The following is a 27,248-nucleotide window of genomic DNA, read 5'->3' as shown; positions in this document are numbered from 1 at the left end:
AAGATAGGCAGAATGATTTTTTGGGAGTCCTTGCCACCATGATTGCTTCATGTATGACTGACTGGAGGTTCTGGTCCCAGAAAACAAGCTTGGATTTGTGGTACAGCATTATCCTCTAGAAGTGAAATGATCAGCAGTTAATGCAAAACTTTCAGATGTGGAGCAGAATTGCAGGGCCCCTCTGCTGTAAGCTAGTACCATGACTTCATCATCCTTTCATGTAGTTTTGGAACTGTTTTCAAGAGTGTCAATCACCCAGTGGAGCCTTGCAACTCCAACTCTTACGTTTTAGTTAGTAACCAGTTCGCAAAGAGTAAGTACACCAGCGGTGATTGATTGCCTCAGATACCATCCTTCAGACTATTTTCCTTCAAATAGTAATAGCAGGAGATACCAACAAAATCATCCAAGTTTGATCTCTGTGGGTTCCTGAACTATGAAGGGGAGAGCCAGTTCATGGAATCCATGTTTCCATCTAATGCATAACTCAGGGTTGCTATAACTACCCAAACCTCATGAACTACCACCTCATGCTATGCAAGCCTTGGAGGCCCACCTTTGTAGACTTATAAGCATCTTAACAGGCTTCACCAGAAGTCATGATATCTGTGCCTTACCTAACTCTAGCCTAAGAGCTGATGAAGACGAATGCCTTATTTATCATCAGAGATGGGATCTTTAAAACTGTTTGGGTGCTTGTCCACACCAGAATAGATGTTGCATAATCTCCATGCTGCTGGGTCATGAGAATATGCCTTCACAATGATGGAGCCCATTTCTGGTTTGACTGGCCCTTAGGACATGTAGGCATGAAGTCCAAAGTGCTTGTCTGAGTGCAAGGGGTTATGTATGAGACTGGGGGTTAATGTTCCCAGTTCTCTCCAAATCATAGGTGCCTGCTGTCCCTTGTAAAACCTCTGCAAGGACTCAGGGCAGCCTTTCCATTCAGACAGGAATAGTAAGGACCAGTTCTTTTTGAAGCACATTCTCCAAATGATCCAGGCACTGAGGATGGTACTCATGTACATGATTGAGGAGGGCTATGAACTTACTGTGTGTCCAGAAGGGGATTGAGTGAGTTGGTAGGAATGTGCTTAAGTGGTGATGTCTTCTACATATAAATTTCTAAACTACCTTTGATCTCCTTCAAAACAACACTAAAAAGGAACAGGCTCCCAAAATTTCTGGGTCATTTCCCCTCCCTGTGCTCCCTCTGGATGAGGAGACTGATGCTATGCCTGTATTCTTTGATGCCGCCTAAGACTTGGCTGCTTCAGCTATTCACTTTCTGATAGCTCTTGATCCACAATCTCTTTTGGACAAGCTTGGTTTCTCCTATGATGCTCTTTTTTGATTCTTCCTTCTGTACTCATGTGTGGCTTTGAATGCTGTATCTGAAGCACTCGGGAAACATCTTGGTTCTTGACTCGAACAGTTTCCTTAGAAAAATATGTCATTCAGAGGCTGCTTTGCACAGGTCAGGAGAAAGGTGGAGATTGAAAGAATATTGCTTGTTTGCTGCCACTAAGAAAAGACAGGTCAGGGCTGAGGAATAGAAACATAAGAACTACAAGAACTGGAGTGAAACTAGGTCACAGTTAGGGAAAGAGGGACTGAGCTGACCATGGATGAGGGAAAAGAACCCTAACCCAAAAGAACCTGTTGAACAACCCCAACTCTCTCAGCCTTTCTTCATAGGAGAGGTGTTCCATCCCCCTGATCATTTTCGTGGCCCTCTTCTGGACCCGCTCCAACAGGTCCATGTCTTTCTTATGCTGAGGGCTCCAGAGCTGGACACAGTACTCCAGGTGAGGTCTCACCAGAGCAGAGTAGAGGGGCTCTTCAAGGAAACCTTTCCCTCCCCCTCTCCTGAATGAGATCATAGTTTCTGTTTTGTCCATCTCCCCATTTTTCAGACCTCAGGAAAAATTATGCATTTGTCCTACACCTATACCTAGGCATTTGGCTGAAATAGCGTGCGACTGTGTCTGTCCCATCTCATACTGAACCACCACCATGTGGTTCATGTTCCTTGCTGCAGAAGATCCTCACAGCCAGATCTCTTTGGTTCCAGAAACTTCCAAAGATCTTCTACATTGGTATTCCCAATGCAGAGACAATTATTCAGAGTCATTGTAGCCTTTCTACCTCATGACGGGCATTCAACCCTCCACAGCTCCCTTCTGTCCATGGCCTCCCTCCATAAACAACATATGTGCAAGAAAGGCACCTAACTTTAAGAAATCGTCAAGAATTTAAATGGAATAAGTGCCTGTAGCTAGACAGAAATAGGTCTCTCTTCACAATGCTAAAAGAATCCTAGTGTATGTAGGTACCTATGTACTTTGGGTTTGCCTTTTTGCTAGATATTAGTTTTCTTAAGTTATTTGGAGAAATATCAATTCTCTCTCCCACCAAGAGTATTTGCCAGATAAAAGCAAAAGAAGAAAAGAGTCAAAATAAATAACTAAGTGCATAGTATGACTACAAATTTCTGTGTTTTAAGGATGTTTGCCAAATTTAGGTCATGGATATTTGTCTAAAAAAGATAATTAGCAGACTGGAAAGGAGGGCAAATCGATGTGCATTACTTTCTATGCATGACAACACTTCTGTTGATGACAGAAAGTTTTGAACAAAAAAGGTAGGGAAAGCTCTAAAGCCCACACACAGTCTAATTAAGTCACATCCCTTCTTTGAAATGGTTGACTATCACCACTAGTCATCATTTCAATATCACAGGTTTTTTTATTAAACTCAATAAAATTCTTGCAACAAACATGCAGAAAGCATTTTTTTTCAGGTAGTGATCATAAATGCAGTCATCAGCTTCAATTAAAATGCTGCCAGATCCATCCACCTGTATGCCATTTTTATGTGCATCACCAAATATATGAAAATCTATTTTTTCTTAGTAGATTTGTTTGCAGATGTCAGATTCCATTTTTACCTCCTGGATAAACACCAATTGAAAGTGAAGGAAGCCCAATACATTTAAGTGTAACATACTTAACCTGTTTACTTAAAAAGCATGAAAGAGGCTTGGGAGACCAATGGACCCAAATTTATGCACAGATGCAGAGACCTAATATGTAAACATATATGAGTGCACACATAACCAGATGCACAATAATCTTAGTATAGATTTAAAATTCCCCAAACTCTGGTTCCGTCACATTTAATCATAAAGGTAAATTTGAGTATTTCTATATATTTTATAGGTTTTTTTATTCTTGTAGATTGACAATTAATTCATTTCTGTAACAACCTATTTAGGTATCTATGCATATAAAAATACATATATGTATGTGTTGATTCCCAGGGGGATTTCTAAAAGAACTTATGTTAGGAGTACTGACTCTCAGTGAGGTTTGTGTTCCTGAATCACTCAAGTGCTCTGGAAAAATCCCAAATATATTCCACAATGAGATAAAGATGAAATGCATCAATGATTCTTCCAAGTCAAACAACAGAACTTTGGTTTTATGATCTTGTCTGTGCTCCCCCATTCCATCTGTCCAATAAATTACATAGAGTAAACAGCATGGAACACAGTTGGCTTATTTTAAGGATAAAGATCTACTCAAACCTTGTTTAGATTAAGAGACAGCAGTTCCAGGGAGAGTAAATCTGTCACACTTTATATTTAGATGTTATGCCATCCTTCTCACAGACCAAAACCTCAAGTTATATTCTCCTCTTTTCTTTTAAAGTACATCCAGCCTGATGTCAAACATTCTTTACCATACTTCCTTTAACCACTGTAAAATTCCATGCCTCCTCAGAACTCTGCAGGTGATGATTTAATTAGTGCTATTTGTTTTCTTTGCCTGATTTTTTTATAAAGCGCACAAACAGCCTCAGTTTTACCTCCTGGTAATAAAGCCTCTCTGTGTACATCAGCTGCTGAGGACCCATGCTGTTAAACAGAGCTATCTCAGGTTTAGATTTCACCTTCCCCTTTGCTTGGGATAGTAACTCTGAAATCAAATATATGATTATTGGCTGTTTCATAGAAAGAACTGAGATAATCTTACAGAATCATAGAATCATTTAGGTTGGAGAAGACCCTTAAGATCATTGAGTCCAATGGTTAACCTAGCACTGCCAAGTCCAGCACTAAACCATGTCCCTAAGCACCACATCTACACGTCTTTTAAATACCTCCAGGGATGGTGACTCAACCACCTCCCTGGGCAGCCTGTTCCAATGCTTGACAACCCTTTCAGTGAAGAAATTTTTCCAAATATCCAATCTAAACCTCCCCTGGCACAACTTGAGGACGTTTCCTCTCATCCTATCGCTAGTTACTTGGGAGAAGAGACCAACACCCACCTCGCTACAACCTCCTTTCAGGGAGTTGTAGAGCGCAATAAGGTCTCCCCTGAGCCTCCTTTTCTCCAGGCTAAACAGCCCCAGTTCCTTCAGCCGCTCCTCATAAGACCTGTGCTCCAGACCCTTCACCAGCCTTGTTGCCCTTCTTTGGACACGCTCCAGCACCTCAACGTCTTTCTTGTAGTGAGGGGCCCAAAACTGAACACAGTATTCGAGGTGCGGCCTCACCAGTGCCGAGTACAGGGGGACAACCACTTCCCCAGTCCTGCTGGCCACACTATTTCTGATACAAGCCAGGATGCCGTTGGCCTTCTTGAAGCCATGTTTTGTTTTTCACAAAATGTACTTATTAAAATAAGTATTGCTGTACTGTATTTGACATTCAAAAATCACCCTTGCTATCAAAGCATTGGAAGAAACATATAAAACAGGCGAGAAAAATTATTCCAAATATGATACTAAAGAAGAATCTCTCTCGAGCAGAGCCTGTAGAGTTTTTGTGATTTGCAAATGGCTTTACATGAAGAAGATTTTTTAAACGTAACCAAAAGATAGGCTATCTTCCATACCACTCAAAATTGAAAGGCTACATTTTGTAGCAAATTTCATAGACAATTGCATTCTGCCATAGCTGGATTTCTGGGATGCAATTTCACATAGTAAGGTAAGTCAGTCTGATAACCTGCTCCTTACTGCCAAAATTTCTATTTCTCCTCTATCTCCCTCTCTGTCCAGTCCCAACTATGCACTCCTTCCAGTTTCCTTATGCATCATTCTGACTAGCACCAGAGGTAAGCACCAGATAATTCAGTTCACTAATCTGGCAAAAAGTAACACAGCAAAAAAGAACTAGTATTTTGCCAGATTGGTGAATTGGATTGCTTACAGAAACATCTGATGAGCACCAGAGTCAGAGCAAGGAAAGTGTCCGGACCGTGCAGCTAAGCGAAAGGTGGGGGCAGAGCAACACTTCCACTTTCATGTGCTAGGGAGTCAGAATAATTTTGTTTGCTTAGGTATAAAATGGCTACTATATTGTCTGATAACATTGGAATACAGCAAGCTGTTATGTCTCTTAGAAAGGCCTTGCATGTGTTGTGGATGGCTTACTTTTTTGCTCAAGCAACAAACAATGAAAATGAAGATTTGCATGCCCCATAACCTGCATCCATGACAACATGAAGCCCATAAGTCTAAAGAATATGTATTAATTACAACAATAGACAACACTAAAACATGTCCAAAGACATATTACTAATTTAAGCCTGTTTGATGATGGATAAGCTTTCAGTGGTGTGGAAGCCATTCTGGACCCAGTAAGTTGTTTTCTTTGCACTGGATTTAAGACAAACTTTCTCTCATTTCTTAATAAGCAAAGATGATAATAGCTATAGAAGGGTCTCTTTCAGAATTTCTTACTGCAGCTGACCACCAAATAATCAGCAGCTCAATACAAAAATATGTAGATGCTCTATTCTATATGTTTGAAGTAGGTGGCTGTACTGGCTAAGCACATCTTTGATGCGATGGAAGAAGTCTAAAGGAAAGAACTCAGTGACTCCAGAAAGTACTTACAATGAATTTTAACGAGCATTTGTGAGCTGAATAAATTACAATATAGAAATATGCATCCTGAAATCTGAGAGCAACATGCCACTTCTTCAGATCTGATACTGGAATAATCATTGCTAACAACACTGATTTTAATCTATTTATTCAGATCGAGAATGTGACAAACCCCCAGACTTCTCTTTTTCCTATGAAATGAGGAAGAGACTTAAGCCTGACCAAGTCTTTTAATTTCTCACCCCCTTGTGAGGGGTGAGAGCCTTGTGAGCCTCTCTACACAGAGAGGCTTTATTACCGTGAGGTAAAACTGAGGCTGTTTGTGCACTCTATAAAAAATAGATACAGAACCTTCTCTGATAGTAACCAGAGACTGCACACTTCCTTTTATTGAATGTAACATCAGAAGGTTCTCCAGACTGGGACTAGAGAAGAAGGATATGGAGACGATTAAGAAAAGGAATTCAATTTCATAGCCACTCTTTATCCAAATGTGTTTGCCTGAAGCAAGGATAGTCCAGGTAGAGTGGTATCAAGCAATGATCTGAGCAATGATCAAAGGTATGGGAGCTGAGAACAGGTTTCAAATAGGAAAAAAGTCCTCAGAGGTGAAATAAAATTTGCTGTGTTTAGGACAAAGGAAAAGAATGACCAGATGGCATAACAATCGTTTCAAGAGTGGGGTTTTTGCCCTTTAGTTGCAGATTTTGTTGGTTTGTGTTGGTAATAGGAAGATACTCTTTCATCGATGATTTGCAGCGCACTCTCATTCTGTGGGCTGGAGCATAGCTGTCCCTACGAGGATCCAGTACCCAGCAGTCATCAGTGTAGGTAAAACCTGCATTGTTGTTTGAAGTTCCTTGAGAATTCCGCAGAGACTGCTAGGATCAGTAGAGCATAGCAACAGCAATTCCCATTGCTACAGAAGCTATAGCAGTTGCATCTAAAGCAGCCCGAAAAGAATCTAGGAGAAGACAAATTGACTGTCATACCAAAATGAACTTTCATTTATCTCTGTACCCCAATGGCAACTTATGAATAATATACTCTATTTCAGGCCAATTTAGCATAGTAAATTTCAGTACTGCTGCTGGATCACTTGAAATGATCACCTGAAGGCGTGATGTTAAACATTAATTCGCAACACAGAGGTACACGCTTCATTTTCTTTGGAAACAGCTTGTCTTTTGAGACTTGTTAACTTGTGACCAATAGAAATACCAATACTTTGTAAATCTTTTAGAAAGACAGGGAAGCAAGAATACCATTACGTGACTTACATTGGTCACAGGAAAACTTGTTCTACAGCATTACATGATTACTAAACATAAATTCTGTCTTGCTATGCCTTTGTGTTGCCCAGCACAACAGAGTCTGATCCAAACTAGGCCCTTTTGGTGCTATCAATAAATAAACAAATAAATAATTGGGTGCATTTCTCTGATGGTAGCCAAATAGCCTGTCCTTTCACTCCATCCACAATACTGTTTAGAAGCATCAGCCAAACACAACGTTTATGTGGAACGAATTCTCTTTCTGTTACCTAACACATTCATGGCAGAATGAAATTGTGTGGCCCTGTTAAAAAGTATTTTTACAGGATACTGTGGAAGACTCGGAGCCATTAAAATCTACACTTTTTTCAGTTTGCTTAAAAAAATTCTGTTATGAACTGTATTTTCAGGTGTAATACTAAATCTGTTACATCTTGACTTGAATTTTATTGCCTGATTTCAACAATTACAAATGGTTGCAGCAAGACTGGCTTAAACGAGTGGTGTTCCGTGTGTGGTCCCAGGCCACACTGATTACTGTCCAGCCTTGTGTACAAATGCAAAGTTATTAGTCCACAACTAGGCTTTTTATGTAATAGGTTCTGTGAACCTTTGAGAGCCAAGTGAAGAAGCCTTGGTTAAAACGAAGAAATAAGCAATCCCTTTCATGGCACCCTCTGCCTTCAAAGCACAGCTTCCATTAACTCAGTGCTCAGTTAAGCAAACCAGGCTCTGCGCACCTAAGCTGAGCAGCATTTATGTTATGCGATGATATCTCTTAAAAAAAAAAAAAAAAATCAAATTCCCTGGTAATCTTGATGCTCATTTGATTCAGCTACTAGAACTGGTACACAATTTTCTGTGAATGAGGTAGGGGTTTGCTAGCAAAACTGGAGAAGGGATATTAAAGGGAAGGGTGTTTTGAAAAACATTCTTCTCCCTTCTTCCTCTCACCCTTTATTATATATCTTCTATGGAAATGGATTGAGAGTTTTATATAAGGTTACGGATATAGCTAATTTTCCACTGCATGTTCCATTCCTGTGGCAGGGGACAGGCAGGTTTAACTTAATTCTACATGAACCTGTATTAATTCAGGCTCTGTACCTGCATTTTTGTCAAAGGAGGGATTTAGAAAGGTATAGGATGCCAAGCCAGTAACAGCACTGCTCCTACAAAAGCCAAGTTGCTGAGATGGAAAGAAGAGATGGGCTCGGGAGTCAATCTTCTGCAAGGTCTTCTTCCTGCATCTACATTACCCATGAAATTCCCAGTACCCCCACTCATAGAAGATATCAGTGAAGTTTCCAGAGACAAAGCTCCAGCTTTCTAACCTTGCATACCTCCCAAAAGAAGAAAGCATGACTACTAGACTTGCACTTTCCCAGAAGTGCACAAATTCAAGGGGATCTTCCTCTTTGTAACCGAACAGAATATATTCAGTCTACTTCATATAGGTAAATATATAGAACTATCACAGCAAAGCTTGTCGCATAACTAGAGGTTTAGTTGGGTCTTGTGAGAAGTTCTGGATCAGACAGAAAATGAGGCTTATGAAAACACAACTGTTCAGAACAAAAGCACCCAAGAATGGAGGAAACAAAGTTTTAGTCATGTTACGTGAAGCACAGACTGGTTCTCCAGGAGGAGATTTTTCTTTACTTTGTAACCTGCCTTTGGGTTCATTAGGTTTATAGTTACCTTGGGAACAATGGTAGCAAAAGAACCAGGAAAAGATTAGATTGGTATTTTATACAGCATTGTCCCCTACTTTAAACCCAGAATTTATTTAGCTACAAAAAGGTTGTAAAAAATATTTGTTTATTACTTCCATATCCTGTAACTTTTAAATCTTCCTGTAATATTCTTTCCTCTATTTTCCTTACTTTATATGTATTTTCACCAAATTTGAATACATTTGAACCATGACAAACTAAGAAAATTATGCAGATAAACATTTTGAAATACATCACATTTAAATATTCTCAGGGTTTGTTTTCAAATTTTCATTACATTTATATTTGATTTATTTTGTATAGAATTCTAACTTAACATTCCTACTGTAAAAAAAAAAATACATAAAGCGCTGGCACTGATGTACCTTTATAATTAATGGAGGGAAACAGGCACTTTTAGAGTGTTTCACCTTCTCCTCCAGGAAGAGATGAATTCTGCCCTAAAATCACTTGTTTCCCACTATTCACTTGGAAGAGTCTAAACAATATCTCACACATAGATATCTACAGTGAAGATGTCTACAGTTGGCTAGCTGCATTGCAGCAATGAATTTATTTATTGCCAGCACAACATTAACAACTTGCTCATTACCACTTTTTAGACTACCTTTACATACTGCAAAGTGTCTACTTTTCATGCTGAAAAACAAAAATTAATTCTGGTTTATATTAACCAATGTATGCCAAAACCATATGCCAAAAACTCAATCAAAAATTTTTCTTTGGACACCTTAAGGACCTAATGGTAATTCCTCAACACCACACCCTTTTCCAGTCCATCTAGTAAAGCAAAATGAAGTAAAACATAACAACATGAACTGTTGTTACCTTACCTGAGTACTTGTAGATGATGATTCACATCACTGTATTAAAAATACATAGAAATGGTGTAAATTCTGAATGAGAAAGGATACATTCGTATGGCTCCTGTTCTTGTTCCAATTGCCAGAACTTTCTGAACTGGGTCAAAAGCTAAGGCAGTGGGTAGATAAGGAAAACCATGGCGAACCGTCTGAAACAGAACAAATGAGCAAAGTGATTGAAATGTAACCACAGATAACTGCATGTCTGTTTTATGTTATGCGTATAGGAAGAGAATCTATATTTTGCTGTATGTTGTAGTATTTGCAATACATTTGAAGAAAAGTATTTAAAAAGATAAAGTATTTTGAATACAGAGGTGAATTTCATTCATGTCAATTTCTAGATATGCTCTTTACTCAGTAATATTTTAAATGGTTTTGTTGTAACAAAGTAGATTGCAAAGTATATGTCAATATACAACTGGTATATATTGCTCATATGGTATACTGAAAGATAACCTCAATATGCAAGGCATCTGAACTGTAAATTGAAAAAAAGACACATAATATGCTTTTAAAACACTGTCACAGATAACCTCAGCCTCAACAGAACAGCTTCAGCAGAAAGAAATGGAACATGTCCAGGGGAAGATATCCAATAAACCAATAAACTGAATTGAGTTGACGAGGTAAAAATCTTTAATATCAATTTAAAAAACAAAGATGCCAGAGAAGGTGTTCTCAAAATGAGCAATGGAACCACTCACCCTTTCTTAATCTTTATTTATAATACTATGCTTTTAATTCTAATTTTTGCAGACATACCTTGGGGAATAAATGAACTGAGCATGAGGCAACGCATCCCTGAGTTTGAAGGCTGCCTCGAATAATATTTTAAGTTATCTTAACCTGGAAGTGATGACCAATATGACCTGCCTGATTCTTGAGGAAGGATCTGATGAGGGAGAACACTAATATAAGAAAAAAGATGGAAAATAACTAGACTAGACTATACAAATACACATAAAAATGGACTGTAATTCATCTTGTGTGTGTGACTGCTTACCTAGAATTGGGTAACAAATAATATCTTTTTTAATATAACAATGTTTTATAATATTTAATATAATATTGTACTCTAGGATTGACTCATTTTTTAGTATATGGTTGGGATTAGAGAGGAATTACTTTGAACTGAATGAAATTTAAACTTTTTAAGGTATTTTTTCTTCCTTGAAATTATCTTGTTCACGAACTGTGTCTGCTGAAGCATTCAGCAGTCCCTATGGAGCAACTTCAACAAAAGGGATTCCTTAATTGCAGACCTGTTGAGTAAAAGGCAGCTGATGATTTCTACAGCTGTATCACTCCAACTCTTCCATTACAGCTGGAAACACTTCAACTGATATTCACAAGTAGTTTGGGAACAACCAAATGTATGTTTTTCAGCAAATAACCATTGCTTTAAAAGAAATCTTACTCATCTCATATCTTAATTATTGCTGATGAGGGATGTCTTTTAAAAGAATGTCTAATTATTAGTTTATCGACGGCAAAAATCCAGAAGCACATGCTACTTCAGTAAGCTGTAGAAAAGTAACTCACTTCTTATGTTGATGTAGACATTTATCAAAGATGTCCACAGCTCTGTTTCTGGTTTGGTTTGCTTTGTGTTTTTGTTTTTTGGTTTTTTTTAACCTTCTTATCTTCTCAAGAGGTAGGGATTACTCAAATATAAAATTTTTTATTCTGACATCTAAGCTGGAACTAGACTTACATACTATAAAAATGGTTTTACCTCTCGTGTCAGAAAAACATCAGGAATTATGAAGTGTATTTTCTAGTGTGTTGAATGTTTGGCCTAACTGCATTACTCATTTTCTATTATATTTGAGATTTCTGTATTCCTGTGAATAAATGTTCTTCCTTATCTGAAAAAACACATATTGCACAAATGATCTTTTTTGTTATTAATTTTTAGAAATCCTCTCTATAATAAAGCTTTAATTTCTAGCAATTCCAATCACAGTAAGTTTTTCTGATGTTTAGACATGACTGGAGCTTTTAGTACTATTTTTTTAGATCTAAGAATGCAAAGATCAATATTTTTAAAGACTTACTTGCATTCTTGCCTATGTATTTAGCATCTGCTTTGTATTTTCAGTATTTCTGCAATCTACAGTCAGACTTTTCATTTGGAAATTTTATTTTGGTCCTGTTATTGAGACAGAACTATGCTTGAGAAGCACAGTGATGTACATCTTTTCAGGATCATAGTTCAGTAAAAAATCTTGAACTCTAGGATTGACTCAAAAGTGTTATTTCTATTTTATAGCCATTTTCCAAATTTGAGTATTTACACTAATTCCAACTGGGACATTCTTGTGAGTGCAAAATTCGGGCATTTGTAGAATAAAAAAAAATATTGAAGTCTATTGAACATCCAAGTAAATGACAATTTTCAAGTAAAATATTTACATTTATTAGGACAAAACCAGTTTGGAAGGATACTGTACACAGTTAAGGCAGAAAAAGATGTCTTTATGATTGAGATTTTGGCACAAATTAGAGCAGCCTCAGAAGTGATTCTGAAGATCAAGCCTATTCAACAGAAGAACAGGGACAAACTGAAACACTTCAGACCCCCAGACTCTTGTCCTCAGCCTTGGTCCAACACCCTTCTATTTCCAAGGACTGGGAGAAAAATTGATATGAAAAGCTAGCACTTGAAGTAGATTTTTCAATTACGCATTGATAAAGCTAGTGTGAGCATACGCGTAAGAATGAGTAATGATTCTAGAACTATGCCTGGGCTTCCTTACAGCATTTACCGATACAGATGATGAAGAAGCGGGGAAGGCCACAAAATTAACTTGATCCTAGGGTGACAAAAGAAAAAAGTATGTTCCTACTTAATCTGAGTTGTGTCTAGTGGGCACAATATAGACCAAAACTATCAATGGTGAGCAGAAAACACAAAACAAAGATCTTTTTTTCCAAAATTAAACTATCTCAATAGCAGGCAAAAGCAGGGAAAAAAAAGTATCCTAAAACATCACTCTGTGTTCAAAAAAAATATAGGACCTACCTATCCTGAATGCCCTAAGAAAGAAGGTAAAAAAAAAAAAAAAGGGAGAGAAAAAGCAGACAGCAGATGGAGCCAGGACTGCTTTTCTCCACATTATCCAGCTTTCTTCTATGTCTCCTTTTCTGGCATGCTGTCTCTATAGGCAGTCTGTGCTCCCTAGGCCATACAGTTTATGTGCAACGTGTGAAATAATTTATTTGAAACAGAACAATTACAAATGCAGCTACAATTTCAGCATAAATCTTTGTTCAGCCTTGTTATTCTGTTTTAAATTCTCTTTTAAATCATTTTAAGCAAATATTCTTACGGTGAATTGCATGTATATATCATTGAAGTAATATTTACACAACCAATTTACCTATATGAATATAGGAAATTGATTATTTGGGCTTGCTAGTATTCTACCAATGAACATTTTAATATGCTGTACAGAACATAAGAATCTCTTTCTGTCTAAGATACCATGATATATTTCATTAGCTGAAAAAAGAAAATCGCACTAGTAATAATATGCAATATCCAGTATAATTGTTCACATGGTGTATAATGCAATTTTTCAGTATAAGAGCTTTTCTTAACTTTTGTTCTATGGTAGTTTATATTAGACTGCAAAGACACCATTTTTTCAAAGTGATTTTTATATTCTCTAAATAGCTCCAGAAAATACAGAACTAAACTCAATTTTAAACTGTATCAATTAAGTAATAGGGCTTATAGTAAAAACTGTTCCTGCTAACTTGCATAAACTTAAGATTTGTAACTTTTCTACTAATATTTTACAGATACCCTGTTTTGTGTAACACCTGACAGCAAAACTGATTTACTTAGGTAAATAATTTTTTAGAAGATGTCTATTCGTTAAAATTGAACTATGTAGTCTAAGTCTGTGACTCAGGATGCAGAATCTGCTTCCAAATTGTGACCAACATGCCACATGCAAAAATCTCATTGAAGCAAGTAATTGATTGGTTTACAGAATAGAGGATGAAGTGTTGACTGAAACCTATATAGCCTCTTACTCAGCTATGTAGGAAATTTAAAAATGTCAGTGATTACAGCTTTCACCAAGGTTGTAGTGGCGAAAATGGGTGCTTATAAAGATGAGCTGCCATGCATGATATCACTATAAGACCACGACATCCCTCATTTATAGGCTTCTGTGCCTGGAATCTCTGATTGGTAAGACTGCTCCCTGCTCAGGAAAGATGGAAAGAGGACAAGATATCAGTAGGTTTCCAACCTAAGAAAATTATACAGGAGGGATACATTTTTTATTAGTTAAATTTTCTTTTTTCAAAGGAATATTTTTTGTAAAAATCCCAGCTTAGTTAAAACTGTCCAAAATTTCAAACCCAAGCCATGTATTCCATTTAGCTCTTAACCTACATTAGGAATCAGGGCTTCTGAGCATGTTCACAGGATATTCTAAAAACTACCTATTTTTCTTTTTCTTCGATAAAGATACCCATAGATAGTTCTTTTACCATGTGTAAAGCTTGAAACAGTCATATGGAAAAAGCCATCTACAAAAGAGACTGGAGCTGTAGACTGGGAAGGCTGATTGTTGTCCCTGGCAAGATGGTAAAATAAAGACTAACTGAGCACACGGATAGAGATCATTGCAGAAGCCAGCAGAGTTTCTACAATGGGAAATCCTGTCTGACTAGTTCTCCCTAATTCTATGAAGCCCTCAGCATGCATGTAAATAAAGGGGATATGAATATATGTAAGTTTTCCAAAAACCTTCCAATAACATTCCACAGCAATGTTATTAAAGAAACAAAGTTGTCATGGGACTGAAGAATAGTTTTTTCATGGACTGAAAGCTGGTTAGGTAACAGAAAACAAAGGATAGGGTTTAATGGATTTTTACCATGAAGAAAACTCACAAGTAGGGTACTCCATAGATGAGTGCTTGGACCAATTTGATTAATCATGTTTAATGATCTATAAAAGGTAGCGAACACTGAAATCTCCAAGTTCATAGCTGATAGTAAGCTCCTTTGGATAGTGAAATTCAGTACCAATGGTGACCAACTCCTGAAAGATGTCATTAGCCTGAGTAAGCGGGCAAGAAGGTGATAAATGAGCTTCAGTGTGGATAGATGTAAGATAAGGCATCTAGAGGGGGGAAAAAAAAATCTTAACTAGGCTTACACAATACTGAATTTGGAACTAGCATTTACAACTCAGGAAAGTGATTTTGTGGGCATGACTGGCATTCCTCTGAAGTCTTTGGTTTAATGTGCAGCAGCAACCCAAAAAGCCAAGTAATGTTGGACATCATCAGGAAGACTATAAAGAATAACACAGACGGCGTAATTTTGCTGCTGTATAAAACCTCTGTGAGCCCATTACTTGAGTACTGCATGCAGCTTTAGTCTCCACATCTGAAGTAGTCAAGTCAGAGCTGATACAGGGAAGGCAGCTAATGCTCAAGGTGATGGACACAAGCCTTATCAGGAAAGACTAAAAGGGATGCGACTTCAGTTTGGAGAGGAGAAGGCTTGTGGGGGGATATGACTGAGATTTACATAATCAAGAGAGTGGGTAAGCTAGATGTGGAACTGTTATTTGGCAAAACCACAGAGCCATTCAAAACAAATGAAATATTAGTTTAAAACAGAAAAAGAAAATACTTTTTGACACAACAGGTAATGATCTTCTGAAACTTGCCACCATAGGAGATTGTGAAGGCTGACAGTATCTGCAGGTTCAAAAAGGCATTAGACAAATTCATGGACATTATTGATAAATGGATTCTAAAAGGACTGGCTAAGGATACGCTCTCTGACATCTCCAATCCAGTGATGGTGGATGATGGGAGATTAGCAAGGGAATGGACTGCAGAAAGTGATCTAACTTATTACTCTCCCTAAATGACATATTCTATTGCCACTGTCAGAGACTGACTGCTGGGCGATATGGACCATTGGTTTGTCTCAGCAGGGTATTTCTTATGAGCTTATTATCTTCACCAGCTGCAGTACCTCTGAGAAAGGGAGGAAAAGGAGATCGGTATTGGTGGAGAGAAACACAGTAGAGAAAAAACATGGAAAATGTGGGTACACAAGGGAAAAAGAGAAGTGTTACTGAAATAGGGAATACAGGGGCAGGAAGAAAAGATGTGCAGGGAACAATCAGATTAGTAAAAAAGTTTCATAATGTTTACATACACAACTTTTGGCATAGAAGAATAATACTTTCAGCAATAGACAAATTTGTTTTGTCTTTTAATTTTTAAGTTACAAAACTTACTTTCTTATAAAAGGTCACTTAATAAGCTATGGTAGAATTTTGAGAAAATATCTGTCCTGCACATAAGTAGACTTCAAACACAACCTGAATTTTAACAGTTTAGTTTCACAAGTATTATACACTGATAATTATATTTATATGAAAAAATCAGATATATTATAGTACTTGAAATGAACTGACTTGTATATTACACATTTTTGTACTATGAACATACGAAACTTTTTTCGTTTGGAAGCAGCTTAACGTACTTAAAAAACCTAAAACATAAGGTTGCAAAAATTAGTATCAAGTCTATTAGTTTAGTTTCACAAGTATTATACACTGATAATTATATTTATATGAAAAAATCAGATATATTATAGTACTTGAAATGAACTGACTTGTATATTACACATTTTTGTACTATGAACATACGAAACTTTTTTCGTTTGGAAGCAGCTTAACGTACTTAAAAAACCTAAAACATAAGGTTGCAAAAATTAGTATCAAGTCTATATTTTTAATATGTATTGTTTTCACTCTACTATTTTTAAAAAGTCTGTATGCAGACCATATGACTGTTTTTTGAAACATGCGAGTTCTACCACACATTACATATTTTTTTCAATTTCCTCATATTGCTTGGCCCTGAAAAGAAAGTACATCCAAAGGCATCTTCCAGACAACTAATTTAAAAAAATAACTAATGAAAATGAAGAAGAAATCTTGCAGTTCCTCATTAAAGTCCCTCTTTTCATGACAAAAATCTCTGCAGAAACTTCAGAGATATTTTTTTCCACTGTCATTTTCATTTCTGCAAACTGGATGTTAAAGACTATCAATCAAGGATGGTCCTATTCGCATATGATTCATATTGATACAAATAGCCAAGTTGAGTGAACCACAGGGGGAAAATAAGGCCTTCTGAATTTCACAAAAGCATTCTCCTCATGTTTGTTCTTTGAAATATAGTGTATCAAAAATACAAAATTAATATAATTCAGACAGAAAAATCCACAAATAAATAAAATTACATTGATTCTCAAACTGCATTATTCCCAATTCACAGCACAGGTGAGGTTGGGAGGGAACTCTGCAGACTGTCTAGTCCAACCCCCCCGCTCAAAGCAGAGTGGTTGGATTTTAATCTTACTTGTTTGATCTATTTAAATCAGCATTGCTGTGGCCAAGCAACCGCCTGACAACTACACCATCTTGCCACATCTATCACAGCACTGAGTTCCAGCATAATAAGTTAATAAAATAAGTTACAGGGTAATACATGAATATAATCATCCCAAGGTAGGTATTATTCCCTTCAGAGAAATCCTAAGTTCAAGAGAAGACATTGTATGCAAAATGATTTCACCTCTTCCCTTCCCATTCTTTCTAAAAGAACTCTACCAAGCTAAAAAAAAAACCAAAACACCACACACACAAGGAGACAAATATACAAAAAGGGAGGAAAATGGAACACAATGAAGGAATTGCATCCATTGTTCAGTAAATATGCTATAACAGACTTCCCACTCTTGCCATTTAAACTGGCAAGAAGAAATAGGGCATCAACTTATACAAAAATGCCATGGACTTTAAAGCCAAGGCCAAATACAGTTTTATTAATGTAAAATAATAAAAAAATCCCCCAACCCTAAACCACTGATTTCAAAGCTCAATTTGGCCTATCTACTTAAGCAAGACTTCTGTCCAAATGGGGAATCATTATAGTCAAAGTAATTCAAATAGTAATTCATATTGATTTTGTTGTTGGTTTTGCCTCATTTAACCATATTACTCTAGAACTTGAAATAGTTTGGTTCAGAATATTGTCTGTCTGACAGAGATCTGTTTTATGGATATTTACAAGAATTGTAAAATCATTCAACATATCTGATAACCCTGAAAGGAAAATATTTTTGTCTTCACTATGACTGTGGATGCAGAGAATAACATAATTTCATAACTTTAATGAGAAATAAAAAAAAAGAAAAAATCCGTTTTTATTAAAGTTACACCAGACCAACATAGCAATAACTAATTAATTTTGCATGTCTTCCCATTTTTGGATTTTCTGGAACTTTGCTACTTTAGGCTGATTATGTCCTGTTCTGTTACGGCTGATTGTGGTTACTGTTCTGAAGTAATGTTTTGTTTTCTGCTTTCAGAATATTTTAATTTAAAAAAAAAAAATCAGCCACATTGGGGAATTAAAAAAATTTTGCAAGAAAATTCCGTGCTACTACGATAGAAGAAAATTTTGCTACTATGATAAAATCTTTGAAGATTTGGGGGTTTTTTTTTTGGAAAAGCTTTAGAAACACAGTGTTAAAATGCTACTTTGATGAGATAATCTGTATTATTGGTGTATACCTGTGGAAATCTTCTATTTTGCAACATAATTTGGCATTCCTGCATACAAATGCTATGACCAGATTTCATTACTAGCATTTACAACATTGTTTACTATTTATTACTAATTCATAATTAATCTTCTCCTACCTTCTTTCTGTATGCATATGATATGCAATTTGAGAACTTTTCTTTCTGATGTTGAATCGAGAATTTAACCTGGAGATATTGGCCAGCATCTCACCTCACGTATGGTGAAAATACATTCCAAATGAAACGGAGATATTTTGTGGCAGCTTTTTGCCCTCTAACAGCAGTGAAATCCAGCAGATCTTGCACATTACTATCCCCCACTGCATTGCCCATAATGCTACCAAGGGCATAGCTCACAGACACAAATGAAGACACTATATCTAAAGATCATAAGAATCAGATCTTTGTTTACATAACCACATGCCAGTTTTCCTGCCTTTGCCTCATTCAGCGAGCATTTAAAAATACATGTAGGGACAAACCAGGGTTCTTTGCACCCACTACAATTAGCTTTTATCCACAGCTACAACAGAATGTATCTGTAATACAACTGATACCGGACAGGTGTAACTGAAAGCACATTTCCATCCTTAAGAGATACAATAGATGGAATGGGATGAACGAAACAAAGATGAGCATTCATAATTTATTTAGTGTGACTTTTTGTGATGTCCAGTGGATAAAGCAGAGATTCTCTCACAGGAACCGTTGCAAAGAACACACACAGAATACCATCCATCCTTCCCATATGTTGTGTACTGTTCAAACCAAATGTGATGGAGGACAGGAACAAAATATAAGCAGACACTTCAAGAAAATAAAAAGATGCGATAAAGACTAGATTGCCACACATATAGATGTAACTGAATACTACCTGAATAAGGGACCTGACTTCTGAGTGTTTGACCTCACAGCATTCTTATATAGCAGATTTTTAAAATGAAATATAAGCAATTATTTTTAATTGACTGGATTCAAATCCTGCAAAAAGACATGCCACCATATACACCTGTATCTGCACATATACCACTGAATTCAGTAAGGCTACTTTTGAGTACATGCATTCATCAACTCAAAGCCTTAAATATTAAGGGTCTTTTTTTTTTTTTCAGCACTGTATACAACTTAACTTCAAAGGAACCATAAAAGGTGTACCTCATCAGACTTTGACCCTAGCTACAGGCAACAGATTGTCTCTAGTATTTTTTACTATTCATAGTCTTTGCTGGTGATCTGTTAGGAATGGACACAGCACTGCACAAAGATAACATCTTATTACATTTGAGCATATTTACCAGCCATCTGTACCTAACAATATTGCTTTCTCTCCTCTCCACAGATGCACATTACTTATACTTCTAATCATACAGTCCTCTAACTTCCCCCTATAATGATTCTAACATACATTGTGACAAATTAATATATCCTTATAAGCTGCTTTTATAAACACTTTTTCTTGGAATAGCCAATAGACCAGTACATTTATGTCGCTTAGGGTATATTAGTTCACTCCTCTACTGCTTCCTTTTCTCTGTTTATAAAGTCAACGTACTAATACTAACTTTTCACAGTATTTTCACACAGACCTCAAGAAGAGATTTGGGCATATACCATACACCAGGGAGTATCAGATGTCCCAGAGTAACAGTCAGATATGAATGGAGATTCATCTAAACTAACCAAGTGAGAATGGGGTCTGTCTTAGATTTAGTCCACCTCTGCTGAGGACAGCTGCATGTTTTATGTAGTATATGTATTTCTACTTGGGAAAAAAAAACTCCCACTACTTCACATTTTTATCCATGAACCCCTAAGTAATTTCTCAGTCATTTCTTTAAAAAATGAAGCATAAGTCTTTTTCTTTCAGAAATAAGTAGAAAAAAAAGGCACTTATACAACCGATGTTGTATACACAACAGCTCTACAATCAGAACACTCCCTGAGATATGGGCCAACCAGGCTGAATTTCCTCCATCCTCCCAGAAGAGATTCAAAATTGCTTTTCCCACCACAATAGTGAGAAAATTTCTTATTAACTAACTGGTGGCCCACAGGTGAGGTACAGTATATCCAGTGTGTCCAGTTCGCACTAGCAGGGAATAACAGTTAAGAGGATAAAAACGATGGAACACAAAATAAAGAAGAGACAAGAGAAAACTTGGGGATGGGAATTAACCTTGTGAGAAAAGCCCTGTTTCCCAGGTATAAATTCAGTACAGTTCTCACAGGATGAGAGACTGCATCACCACACCAGATTGTAGGGGTCAGGCCTATGCTATGTAAATGTGAAGACACTGAGTTACTCAGTATGTTCCATGGTTTTTTCACCATTTCTGGGATATCCAGGGATTTCCCAGTCCCATCATCAGCCCAGGGAAGGAAGACTGGAGTTCTGTTATGATGGTCTGATCTCCGAACAAGTGCCTGTGAAAAAGTGACCCCTGAACAGAGAGAATATTAAGCTATCCTTAATATATACTTTCAGTGAGGAGGGACATTCTCTCTTTCTTGTGAGGAAAAAGTATATCCTGAATTTCAATTCTTTATCCAAGGACTCCACGTGATCGAAATTAATGAATCCTTGGATTAAAAAACAAAACAAAACCAAAAAAACCCCACTTGAAATGGCACACAAAATTACAGTAAATAGTTTAACTTTTAGGTTGCCCTGTGTGGAGTCAGGAGTTGAACTAGTTGAACTCAGTGATCCTCGTCAGTCCCTTCCAACACAGGATATTCTATGATTCTTATATTGCTAAAAATGCAAGGTCAACCATAAAAAGCAGAAAAATTAGAACATACATGAACTAAGATAACCTATGCGACATGAATTTGTTCCACTCTTGTAGGGACTAATTAAATTATCTCTATCTGCCATAGAACTTTCGCCTCACTCAATGCATAGTACAGTCCTATGGACAAACCAAAAGTAAACAATTAAAGAGCTGTTGTCTGCCAAACTTGTCTATTTGGTACAAAATAGGAAGGCGCAAGGTACAATTCAGATAGAAAATTGCAGAAAGGAAATTCTATCAATGCTCTTATCACTTAGTTTTATAAGTGATCAAGCCAAGGGCCATGAACTAAGCTTTTAACATGCGACTGCTAATCATGTTTCCATTTTGTGATTGACCAATTTGAGATAATGGAGGTTGATGATATTCATACATCTTAGGTACAATTCACAGGTCCAATGTGGAGCCAGAATTCCATCTGTAGTCATGTGAGACAGGAAGGAAATTCAGAGCCGTTCTGACTACCTAAGGTGGACATATAAATTGACAGTATGAATAACTAGCCTAAAGACTACTCTGTAGGTGCGCACAATACTTGCAACAGAATGTGAAAACAATGGGAGGCATAACGGGAATACATAAGTGGTATAAAAATGTTAAATATGCTAAAAAAAAAAATCAGATTCAAAGCAGGTCACACTGGAAACTCAAAATAGCGGACACTAAACAATCTGGCATTTGGGATTTTCTGTGTGTTGGTTCTTCATCTATACAGCAGGAATAATATCTCCATCTCACAGAAATATTATGAAGGTCAATTCATTAATGTTTATAAAGCTTTCAAAACTACAGTGGTGAGCACTCCTGTTGCGAAAGTTCACGCTCTGAGTTCTAAGTATTCAAAGAAATATTGAAGTGCTTTCTATTGAGCAAACACTATTCATTTTACTAAATTAGACCTATAGAAGAAATACGGGCACATGTAATTAAAGGCTGTACGTGCAAGCAAACTTAATTTAAGAAATTTGGAACTTTCGAGTGCTTTGTTTTGCAACCTTAGAAGTCTTAAAATGGTCTTGAAGCTGTAATTGCATGTGTTGGCCATGAAGGGTCTGCATTAATGCATTTAGGATTAATATTTGATTAACAATCAAACATAGTGATGCAAAAAGATAGGTATTTGCAAAAAACCAAGAGAGTCCAGTTATACTACTATAAATCTTCAAAGTTTTTAAAAAAGAAGCTTTTAACATGCTATGCTCTTTACCACTGATGAGTCCTATTTCTAATTAATACAACCATTTAAAAAAGAAAAATACAACATGCTCATCACATAATTACCATAGTCTAATAACAGAAGTGTCATTTATGACTCTCTAGTTTTAAACAGAATAAGGTTTTGCCCTAACAATTAGATCCAAACTCTGGTATATAGGAAAAATACTTCCCAACATTACCTTATTTATCATTTAAGTATCGAATGAACTCTGAGCACTTACAAGTAAGGGTTAATACTTATTTTAAAATGGGTTTTCTCTGAAATGTAGCACTTCACACACATTTCTTTTTTTTCCCTTAATGACCCTACTAAGGAAACAACACGGATTAACCAAACAGCTCAAGCTAACTAAAACACTATGGATAGCTTATAACAAAGATTTTTTTTTTTATTCTTCATAACCAAAAATAGAACTATATGCTACTGCAGAATTGTTCTTAAATTGCCATTCCAAAATTCATCTTCTCTCTATTATCATTGAACTGTAGCATCATGTTGCATTTGCAGTTGAAGTACCTACGTGACTGCTGTCAGAGGGACTAAATGTTCATCTTCATAAGTTGACAAAACAAAGTATTACTATCTATAAACTCTGGGAATTAAAATTTAAGACTACCTTATAGGAAATCCAGATAATTAAGGTATTTAAATTGAGTACTGATTGGATGCATCTTGAGGGCCTACCCCCATTAAAATTAATATAGACTTTACTAACATATTCTACTGGATTGGGCCTAGTTTTTGGCATGATGCTGCTCTCACATTCAATTCAATTAATGTGAACTATAATCGATATTTTTATGATTTCCACTTGGATACCCAAATCCCAAGAGCAGCTCTAGATATAGCATAAACTATACCTCAGCTTCCTGTTGTCACAAAATACAGTTCTGACAAAATTTCACATTACATGAATACTTTGAAAAGGGCGCCACTGATTCATTAGTACAGCTACCAACATATAAATTTATCATGCTTAAAAAAGGCTGTAGCTATTTCATATGTAATAGTTTCAAGAATATTTCATTTTCAGTCTTTCAATACAGAAGATTACATTAATGATTTAAATATAAATGCCAAAAGTAACTCATTGCGAACATGTCAGTGTAAAATGAAATATTTTATTTACTTCTATTAATTTCTAATCTATATCTCAAAAAGACACTGTGGTAATAAGCATCCTAAAAATGTCACAAAATGGAGAGACAGCTTTCAGGTGTGTTACTAATGAAATCAGGTGCATTACCAATAAAAACAGTGTTCTGGTAGAGGACTGGATCTATGTTTTTAGTCAAGCAGACCTCCCACAAACTTCAGAAAGGCAATTTATTTAAATAAAAACTGCAGGGTAAGGCCCTTTAATTCTTAAGTATGAGTCAGCTTTTGTGTTTCATATCTAAATGAAGATTTTTATAATCAGCAAAGAAAGGAAAACGAGTTTGGGGTGCTACTTATACTGTGAGCCCATCTGCCTTGATCCTGCAGATCATAACAAACCAAAACTGGCATTAGCTTTACTCAGGTCTGTATGCAGCAGGATCACAGATCATGGATCCTTAAATATGCAGCCTATGTAACTTACGTAACTTAACATGAAAATACACAATTGAAATACCAGAAGTTCTACACAACAAAAGCTCAGGGAAGGCAAAGCTTGGATTGTATGTGTCTTGCTGTATGTTTAATTTAATTCAAATTGACTGAGGTACAAATTATAGCTCAGATCCTGCACCCTGAAGCATGCAGGATGAAAGCTGCGCCTGCGTCAAGTCCCACTGCCTTCGGTACACTTGCATAGTATATAACATAGGATTGGGGCCTGTGGGGTTTTGTTGGTTCCCTGAAACATGCTTGTAATGTTACTAAACTGTAATATAGCTGATTAAGTAGAGCCTGTTGAATAAACACTGCAGTATCTTATGAGCACATAATCACCGAGTGTTTTGGAAGTTTGCTTTTAGCATACTTTTGTATCTTGAAAAAAGGAAGCTGGTATTTTGTATACTATAGAGTAGACTTCTGCAGTACCATGCATTCATAAGCAAGTGCTGCTGCAAGCAACCAAAAGCCTTCCTATACAAATATTTACTTTGTTGACAACATTTTAACCTGAGAGCTGACAGGCAAATATTGCCTACTGAAATCTTCTCAAAATGACATATTCCTATACACCAAGTAGATCTATTTCCAAGTAGATCTATCAGAACATAACACCAACTGTCTTCAAGTAATATCAAGCCAAAGAAGGGAAATAACAGAGATCAGGCAGAAAATGAATTTATTTTCATCTTATGTTACCTATTTTTGCAAATACACCATACAAAATAAAAATATATCATACTAAATACAGATCTTTGGCCCTACCAAATGACTTAAACATGAAGAACCATGTTGAGTTTTACTTACTTAGAAGTCTCAGAATGTCAGACCTTCTAATGATATGTTAATGTATCTTGATTATTTGCATTATCTTTTTACTGAAGTGACAAAAATGGGAAATCGCTGTACTGAATACCTGGAGTTTCACAAAATGCTAAATCCCTGTGTACATAAGAAAAAGGAGTCAAATTCAACCCTGAGAAACAGGTATGATTCTGATGCACGGATCACTGACACTCTATTAAACTACAGAATAATTTGACTCAAAAGGCCTGAACCTGTTTTGGTTCAGGATGGCAAAGAACTATAAAACCTCCAGAAATGAGAATTATGTAGAACCTATTCCAAAGGTCTCTGACTCTTTAAGTCATGGGGGCTCATCCTTCTTCCCCTGAACTCTTATATAAGAGTTTTGACACTAGCTGTAGCTGAAAACCAAATAGAATTAGAATCATGATATCTGAGATGAGGAAAGCTGTGTGTTTCACAAGGATCACATCTGCACACAAACTGTCTTATAGGCTGGTCTTGTTTGTTTATATTTCTTCCTTCTTCCCAAAACACAAAAAGAAATGTGCTAGAGTTGGCCATAACCTAAATTTCAAGTCAGCTGGTATCTGGTTAATAAAAGGAAAGTATACTTAGTGAAGTTCATTTACTCTTAATAATGTAAATTGCACTAATTAAAAATTCTGGTTTTGAAGCTTCTAAGCAAAACAAATAAGCAAACAAAACTTCTAGTAAAGCCAACAGAATTAATGTCAAAGATAACAGCAGAGGATCATAATATAATCTCTCCTTTTGTTTTTGGTCTTCGTTACAAAAGTGTGATTTTCATATTCCAGGGTTGGTCAGAAGTACCAAATAGTTTGTACTGATTTTACTTGTGCATTTAAGACCACTGAAAGCTCTGTTGCAGAAAACAGATACAAAACATAAAACACACAGGGATATCTTATGCTTTCTACTCAAAGAAAATTCCCACTTAAGGACCTAACCAACACATAAAAAACAACGCCAAACAAATTTGGCAGCTTTTGGTATTTATGCTGTCCTACTAAGTTTATTGTCATAGAATCATAATCTTCAGTACTAATGCTAAAAAACCACACTGAATCTACATCCAATCCCTCACAAATAATTTCAGTGCTAGGTTCAGTAATCACTGCACTGTCTTTTATTTCTAGCTTGTGCCTTTTTCTTAAAAAAGGGAAGGAAAGGAAGAAAGGATGAGAAGAGTGAGGAAGGGAAGTAGATGTATACAATTTTGAATTTCTAATGACTTGTAAATGTTATCTGTACTAGCACCAATTGATTTGCTTTCCTGCCCACAATCTTGTTACTAGTTTGGGGTCCAAGCATGAACTTAGGATTTGGCCCTGAATGCTGAAATCAAGATTTTTATGAATTTACTGACCAGCCCAACTCTGCAGCAGGAAGAAAAAAAGCATCAACGACATCTCTGTCTTTTCATTCCGAAGTCCTCGTACAACCACTGCAGTTCTCAAGTAAAAGGCTTATTGGTATCATATTACATTTCCCCCCCCCCCCCCCCTTATTTCCATAGTAAAAAAGATTACAGCCCTTACCTTACAAATTTGGAAATAATCTGAAGTGAGCGTCTCCTGGATCTCATCTCTGGGAGTCCCTGCAGCTCCTGCAGTCCCTCCTGGGTGCACAGAGCCACCACCAGCCCCACTTCCACCACCACTGCCACCGCCACTGCTTCCACCAGGGGATGAGGCAGTTAAACCATCCAAAACTTTGCGAAAATTAAATTTCTTCATTTTGGAAAAATATTTCAGAAGATTTGGGGGAGAAGAAAGGATGTGTTGTAACACATTCAGTTACATGTAGCGAAAGAAAAAGTCTTTAATGGTCCTCTGAGTGAGGCAGCACTTTAGTCCCTTGTACCAAATAGAATGTCAATATTAGGTGTAATTGACTGAAAAATACAAAGGCTTCATTTTGTCAGGCATAAAAGCTACCTGGAAAGATCCTTTTTAAAAAAAAAAAAAACAAAAAACAAAAACCAAAACACAAAAAATTCCACGAGCAGCAAAACTAAGATTTACGTTCAAACAAGGAACAATGGAACAACCGCCATCGGGTTCTCTCACAAAATCCACATTTAGCAATGGTTAAAACCGAAAAGTAAATAAAAAATTCAATCCGGCAACCAAAACAGTAGGCTCCATCTCTCTACCTTTTCTGCCTAAGATTTGCCTTCGGTACTTGATTATTTTAACAAGACTACAAAAATTGGGCTACATTCAATTTCCTCTTCCCCTCAAAACGCTTTCAGTCAGGGGTATCTTTGCCTCCAGGCTTTCGGAGGAGCGGATTCCCTCTCCCCGCCACCACTCTCCTCCCGCAGCCGCTGCCGCGACTCCCGCTATCTAGTTTTCTGCCTACCCCAGCAAGTGCCGGCAGG

The 27,248-nt window shown here is 36.7% G+C and overlaps 1 protein-coding gene across 1 annotated transcript in view; it reads right to left on the bottom strand.

Annotated features, from left to right (window-relative positions):
- STXBP5L (syntaxin binding protein 5 like) overlaps positions 1 to 26,601 on the bottom strand; it is a 216,841-nt gene extending 190,240 nt beyond the window's left edge. Inside the window, 2 exon segments of the mRNA XM_009287153.1 lie at positions 9,826 to 9,923; positions 26,404 to 26,601. Coding sequence (XP_009285428.1) covers positions 9,826 to 9,923; positions 26,404 to 26,601 — 296 coding nt within the window.
- Positions 26,602 to 27,248: the final 647 nt, after the last annotated feature.

The sequence above is a fragment of the Aptenodytes forsteri genome, unplaced genomic scaffold, assembly GCF_000699145.1.
Source record: "Aptenodytes forsteri isolate BGI_AS27 unplaced genomic scaffold, ASM69914v1 Scaffold216, whole genome shotgun sequence".
NCBI classification, from domain to species: Eukaryota; Metazoa; Chordata; class Aves; order Sphenisciformes; family Spheniscidae; genus Aptenodytes; species Aptenodytes forsteri.
Note: the sequence above shows the minus strand (reverse complement) of the source record. Positions and strands in the feature narration are given on the sequence as shown.